This window comes from Eimeria necatrix, genomic scaffold (assembly GCF_000499385.1).
Source record: "Eimeria necatrix Houghton genomic scaffold, Enh_scaff1029, whole genome shotgun sequence".
Lineage (NCBI taxonomy): Eukaryota > Apicomplexa > Conoidasida > Eucoccidiorida > Eimeriidae > Eimeria > Eimeria necatrix.
Window position 1 is genome coordinate 5,957 of NW_013651835.1, and position 7,092 is coordinate 13,048.

General features: G+C 53.1%; 2 protein-coding genes across 2 annotated transcripts; both read left to right on the forward strand.

Moving 5' to 3' along the window:
- Positions 1-480: 480 nt before the first annotated feature.
- ENH_00000970 (hypothetical protein) lies at positions 481-1,572 on the forward strand (the record flags this gene model as incomplete). The annotated part of the gene is made up of 1 exon (XM_013578155.1): positions 481-1,572. The coding sequence occupies one exon, from the start codon at positions 481-483 to the stop codon at positions 1,570-1,572; it is 1,092 nt and encodes a 363-aa protein (XP_013433609.1).
- Positions 1,573-1,619: 47 nt separating this feature from the next.
- ENH_00000980 (hypothetical protein) lies at positions 1,620-3,189 on the forward strand (the record flags this gene model as incomplete). Its single annotated transcript, XM_013578156.1, has 2 exons — positions 1,620-1,855; positions 2,340-3,189. 2 exons carry the CDS (start codon positions 1,620-1,622, stop codon positions 3,187-3,189), a joined length of 1,086 nt encoding a protein of 361 aa, XP_013433610.1.
- Between the last annotated feature and the right edge of the window lie 3,903 nt (positions 3,190-7,092).

Consider the following 7,092-nt stretch of genomic DNA (forward strand, 5'->3'; position numbering starts at 1 on the left):
GTCCTAGAGATGATAGCTAGCTAGCGACCTACAAGGGGCTGCGACACTGGAGGAGGACAGGACCCTCCCAATAAGAAAAAAATAAGAAAAACAGTTAGTCAGTTCTAATGAAAACGTGAAATGTGCGGAAATTGTGTGGAGACTGGGGCTGGCGATAGCGCCGGCACCAATGCGGACCTCCTCCCCTAGGGCCTAGGAGGTGAGCTCCGAGAAGGGAGCGAATCGACGAGACAGATTGGAGACACTTTTAGAACTGTCGTATTTTGACGGAATAAAGCTATAGAGACCGAGAAATGGGGCTATACTAGGTGTAGTATGTAGACCTGTTAGAGGGGCAGGAAACAGCGTAGTCGCAGCAGTAGGCGCCGCGCACTACATTTGGCGGCTGTTCCGGGATTGAAATATTTATTCTTTCCGGACTTGGGAGTAGAAATACTATGTTTCAATGCCTCGCACCTAGAAATCTTTGCTCGATAAGTGATGCACCTCCGCAACGGACGCGTCATCGGTCCCACACCGCAGGAGACTCCTACAATGTCAGTCAACAAAATGCCGAGCGGGACACCAGCCTATCATCGCCACGCGACTCCGAAACCCACCGTGGCAGAGCGGTCGCATGGGCATAAGGAGGCGCCCCCGCAGGAGACACCTTTGCCCAATGTTATGCCAGGGGACAGCCCCTTCGTCACCTGGGACCAATTCCAGTCTTCAATGAGTGTGATTAGAACTGTAATAGGGGGAACCGGAGCATCCGGCGCAACGACTCCTATACTACCTGAAGACGGCAGCACTATGAAGGCCTTTCTGCTGCGCACCGAGCGCCGGTACGCCCAAATGGGATTGGAACCGCGCGACAGGGGAAATGCACTTATAGACTACCTTGTGGGCCCGGCTCTAACGTATTGGATGTATCTACAGGAAGCCATCGACCTAAGCGACTGGGCAACAGTACGGCGCAGGCTTTCGGAGCGGTTTGACAGAACAATGTCGCAGAGTCAATTGTTAACGGAGTTGACAAAGGTACGGTGGAATGGTGACCCGAAGGAATACACCGACCAGTTTGCAGCTGTGGCAGAGCGGGGGCTGGGTCTTGCCCCCGACGAAATCGCGGACTACTATTGCGCCAGGCTACCAACAGACCTCCATCTTCTAATAACCAATGACGAACACGTGAAATATCAGTCGTGGGAACAAGCGGCGGCCCCCTCAACGCGGCTCTACGAGCCCAAGCAGAGTGTGCTGGAACTCCGAGAAAGCATCAGCCGAGCCATTAGGGCGGCCGTCCAAGCTAAAGGACTTAGTGGGCGCCTGGAAATTGAAAATCGTTCTGGGGGAACCCACGCTAACTGTTTCGAGTGTCAGGGTCGCGGACATCCGGCACGTGTCTGCCCTAGCAAAGGGGAACGTACCAGACGTCCGGGGGAAATCTGCAAGAAGTGCGGCGGTGTCGGACACTATGCACGGGACTGCCCTACGTATGAACGAGGCCGGCCCGAGCAGGTGGACAAGGGCAGTAGAGCGCCCACCCGTCCTAGCACTGAGAAGACGGAACGATCAAACGTGCGGGCCTAGGCGTGGGTGGAGACGAGCGTTCTAGGCCGCGTAGTCATGGCAAGGGGATGATGTGTGCGGTAGCGACAGGCCCTAATGCCATTCCAGTCTCCCATGAGATGGGAAACCAACTCCTCCGCACTGCGGGAGGAACTTATAAGAGCGATGAGCGCGCGGAAGGAACTCAGCCGCTTCCGGAAACGCGACGGGAGTCTGGGTCAGAGTCGACCCTGAGTGAAGAGACTTCGGACGCGACGATGAATAGCAGCAGGAAGTCTGCAGAGGCAACAGAAGACGGCAATAGGTGAGACGCGACAGAGATCGTGCCACACTGGTGGAGGGAGACTTGCATGAAAGAGTGTTACGATCAAGGGGGAGCGTTGTGTTTTGCGGGTGCGACGGCGGTACTTCGCGTTGAGCCCGCAGGGAGTCCTTGTGAGGCCCTCTTGGACACTGGGGCTTCGAGAAGTTTCATTAGTTCTAAATTAGTCGAACGACTGCAGCTGAAAGTGCGGAGATAACCAAAAGAGCATAGGTTCGCCATTGCTACAGGTGCACAATTACGCATTGATCGGGTAGTGACGGGATTGACGTTGTGGTGCGGACATACACGTTTTTCCAAGGACTTTTCAGTGGGAACCGTTCCCTACGACTTAGTCTTGGGTTTGGATTGTCTGACGGGAGCACAACGTGGCCTGGTACTTCCAGTCTGACAAACTCCGAACCTATGTGAATGGCCAGTGGTGCGAGTTACCAGTCGTTCGGACTGGTGAAACGACACTGCAAAGGGATAGTCCCACCGTAGTCCACCCAAGGACCCCAGCAGAGCAAGCATACGAGATCTTGGCCAAACAAGTGGCGGGTATGTCAGCCGAGGAGGCAGCTGTATTCCTACGCCCGCCTCCAAGGAGGTATAAGTCCCACGCGAAGACTAAGGCAAAGGCGCGGATAACGTCGCTCGTTCGTCAGGCGGCGGACGACACTAACGATCTCAGGACTCCGTTGCACGGTTTGCATCTCATACTGGCTTTGCCCGAAGCTTGTTCGGCAGTGCCCTTAAGGCTCTCGGATGAATGGCAAGGCGCGCTTTGTTGCGCGTTGATAGGGAGTCAACCCATGTCCTCGGGCTGCCGTAGTCCTTTGGCCTCAACCGCCTCGGTGACAGCGGAGAGTGACGAGGAGTCTCCCTGGCCTATCGCAAAACTCGAGCACACTCTATTCGACGAATGGATAAATTCGACTGAGGCGCAGGATATTCCATGTGGGGTTGCCCAAATGTTGCACGAGTATCGGGCGGTATTTCCCGATACCTTACCTAAAGGATTACCTCCGAAGTGCCCTCATGATCATCATATTCTCCTGTCGCCTGGAAAACTCCTAGCGAGATCTGCAATCTACCGTATGACCCCAGATCAGCTCACTTTCCACAAACAGGAGATTGCCGAATTATCGGAAAACGGTTGGGTCGGACCGACCAATTCGACTATTTGCTCTCCTACGATCATGGTGAACAAACGTGATGATGGCTCCGGGGAGCGGAAGACGCGTATGGTTGTCAATTACCAGGCTCTAAACGCCCTTACGATAGCCCCTGCACTGGATATTCAACAGCAAAGCAGTGGCGGGCGCAGACGATGAGAAGCCTGCCGCGCACTTATTGCCGGACCACCTAAACGATGTACCCCTTTAGCAGGAAAAGAAAAACGTAGCAAGCAAACTGCAATCAGTGTAACGCATATTTGATTTTCCAGGCAAGCTTTCCAGCCGAGAGTCATGGCCATAGTGTTAGCCCTTTCCGTCTCCGGAGCACGCTTAGCAAATTACAGGTAGCAACTCCACCCCGCGGCCTTGAATGAAGATGATCTGGTCCTTATGCTCATAAGTGAACTTCTTTCATGACACTGTTAGTCATCATTGTAGCAAGCAAATACCAAAATGCAGAGTATGGCAACAATGGCTGCAGAAGGAGCACTCTTGTGCAGGAAAGGCGTGCGTAAACAGCGCCCTTCCTTTAATGTGGAACCTTTCATCGGCAAAGTCCCCAGCAGCCTTTGGACAATATCTGAATTACTGCGGCGGGGCTGGAGCCAGCAGTTCTGTAACGCTGTTCAAGTGTACAACGCGCGCCAAAAAGGCTGCGAAGAAGAAGTGGACCACTAGCTTAGGAACCTACGGCATTTCGCAGTATGAGACGCTTTAGAAAGCCGAAAATGTGCTAACTATAGTAAATCTCAATTGGGACTTCAGCAAGTGACCAAGGTTGTCTTCACAAAGGGGGAGCTGAGAATGCGACGCATTCTCAGCTGCCACTTTGTGAAGAGTGTCCCAGCTCTCTGTCCCTCAAATCTACACTACTTAACAGTGTCATCACCTACAGATATACACAACTCTGCCTAGGATAGCTCTCTATCCATAACTCCGGCCGGCAAATTTGTTGCTTTTCTCTCTCTCCAGAAAGTGCCCACTTACAAGAGAGCGTGAGTTTACTGAGCAGAGAACATGAGCCCTGAAGTTCTCCGTCGCTGTCTACCTCGCCATTATAGTAAAGTGTACAAGTAGTTTTGGAAGGTGGGAAACATCCAGATGCGCCCAAGTCTTGAGTTTATTCACTCAAAGAGGCGGAGCTCCGAAGGTGCCCTGACTCTCTATTTTCTCTCCACTTCTCAGTTTTATGGCTAGTCGCGACCCTGTAGCATGCGGGAGGTTTCACTAGTCAAATTGTCATTTACTGTAGACGAAATTTACCTATTTAATGCGCGTACGAGAGCCTCCACTTTTCCATAGTTTAGCGCTTTGCGCTAGTCTGAGTGATCACTAAAACGCCAACATGAAAGCAATTTCCCTCAGTTACGTGCTTTGTTTTAAACTCTGTGTCAAGAAAAACGACACCTTGCAGTGCTTGATTCCTCCCCTTTTTCCTGACGGCGGGTGGCCTTGTCCCAGCAACTTAAATCATGTTCGACTTGGCGACACTTAGTCAGCTGCAGCACAAAGCACCGAGCAAACCTTTTCTCACGGCAGACACTTCTGTTTATGGGAAGCGTGACCGAACGGCTAATTGATGCTGGCTAAAAGTGTAGCAATCATGCTCACGCCTAAGAAGAGCGATATTTCCTTCAGAGAGACCTGCGCTAGGCTCTCGAAGAACGAAGTTCTTTGCTCCCCAATGTATATTTCGGTGCCCCTCGCGAATAAAGCCATGTAATGACCGATTTGGCTAGTGAGGGAATTTGCGGAGGCGCCAAGCTGGACATTTTACGAGGATAGAAAGAGGCAATGCTAAATGAGGTAAAGCAACAAAGAGTTCCGAGGACTTGGAGGTGTTACTGAGCGTGAACTACTTCGAAATACCCAATAAATTGCGTCAAAGATACTTTTCTGCGACGTCTCAAACACCCCTTTTGTCCAGATTGACATGGAAGAGTAAAGAATGCTATCAGGACCCTCGCTCAAGGGCGAAGGCTCTAAGCTCCCCTCATCAGCTGCACACTTTCCTGCACGAAGCAAGGCTACAAAAGTTCCTTTCTCACGAAGATTGCTTGTCCATTACCAAACTGCAAAGCCTAACCATTTTGCGTCCCTCCACTGTCCCTTTCGTGACTCCATTGTTGGTTTACCTTGTACATATCTTTCTACAGGTTGAACGGAAGCAACAAAGGTCGCATATGTCCTTCACCTTGATGCCAATTTGAGGCTTCTCCAGTAGCTACAGCAGGCTGGAGAGCGTTCTGCACTTGCTTCTGTGTTTAAATCAAGTGCTAAACCTCCATCTCAATCGCAAATGCAAAACCTCAATCTCAATCACCAAATGCCCGCGAAGCCTCTCGCCGCTCTGGCCAGCAACTCTACAAGGTCTCAGCCTGGCAGCCAGAGCTGCTGCGTGTAGACTACACAGCGCAGCCCAAGCGGCTCGACTTTGCGCAAGAGGCCTTTACTGAGTTTTGACTGAGAGCTCAGCTGCCTAAACTGCACTGAGTCACACTAAGCTGCAAACAACTTGTGTATGAAGGAGTTTCTGAAGCCGCCATGGCCACCCCACCCCTTCTAGTGTGTCTCAGTGAGCCAAAGTGATATCTGGTCTTCACCAGAAATGCTATTGTTGCGAAGTGCAGCTGCTGCTGCGGCAGCCGTTATTGCTGCTGCTGCTGTTTCTGCGTTCTTTACATTTCGCAGCTGTTTGCTTTCCAAATCAGTTTGTTGCTTCGCAACTCTAAGGACATTGCTGTGGCAGCTGCTGCTGAAGCAGCTGCTGCTGCAGCCGCAGCAGCAGCAGCAGCAGCAGCAGCACTACTCTGCACTCCCAAGGCCCCGCAGCGCCCTACTGACACTGCCTACAGGGACTTTAGCCCTTCAGAAAGAAATTTAAAGGGTCAAGAAATTGCCCGTTAGCCGCCCTGGGCACTGAGGCCAGCAAAGGGGGGTTGCTGTGGCTCTTTGTGAGGCCTCGGGGCTGCCATGAGTGCTTCTGCAGCGCCTCTGCTGCTGCTAGGCAGTCCTAGACGACTGTGCTGCACTGCAGCAGCAGCAGTAACTGCAGCAGCAGCAGCAGCAGCAGCGGCAGCAGCAGCAGCAGCAGCAGCTGCGTAGGCAGGGCGGTCTTTTGTGCCCGGGCGTCTGGGAGTGGCTGCTGGGTTGCTTGGCGTGAGTGGAAGGAGCAGCGCGTTGTTTGAAAAGTTTGTTTTGTAATTTTAGTTATTTTAAGCATAAAAGATTTGGAAAAGTGGCATTTAGGAGGCTGCGTTGGAGGTTGTGGCGGTTGCGTATCCGTGCGCGGCGTCGGGCTGGGGCTCTGGAGCTCTCAAGCCACGGAGTCGCCTCGTGGCGGCTGTTTGCATGCAGAAAGGGGGAAAGAAGGGGAAAAAGGAAGAAGCGGGCTGAAAAGAAGAAAACAAGGAGAAGAGGGAGCGTTTAGCGGTGTTAAGACTGTTGAGAGTGCGCGAAGTAGTCCAGGAAGCCTGCGTCGGTGATGCGTGACGTAAGCTGCAGCAGGATGTCTAAGAGCCACCTTGGCAGCATTCCTGCATGTATTTTCGGGCATTTGTTTCTTTTTCGCGGGACGAAGAAGTTGGTTTATTTGGTTGGGACTTGTTAACTCCGTGCGCACCAGGGCCGCGAGCTGCACGGTGTCTGTACACCTGCGGGTTGTTGCGTCCGCCGCGGCGTTCCCGGGCTCTTTCCGCCACCACTTTTTAAGATTTCCGTCGCAATGCAACAGTTGCACACTTCCGCGGCGACAGTAACTCCATCGCGCGGCGTCTCGGCAGCAGCAGCAGCAGCAGCAGCAGCAGCGCGTCCCGTTCCCGCGGCAGCTTCCGCAGCAGCCACAGCAACAGCAGCAACAGCAGCAGCAGCTTGTTACTCGGCCTACGCCTCCATTGGCTCGGTCTCCTGCCTCCCATGTGAGGCTTCCGGGGTTTATTCTTCTTCCTCTTCCTCTTCTTCTGCTGCTGCTGCTGCTGCTGCTGCTGCTGCTGCCTCTTCCTTGCCTGCTCCCCCGGGGGGCCCCCCCCCGGGGCCCCCCCTCCCCGCTCCCAACCCTCC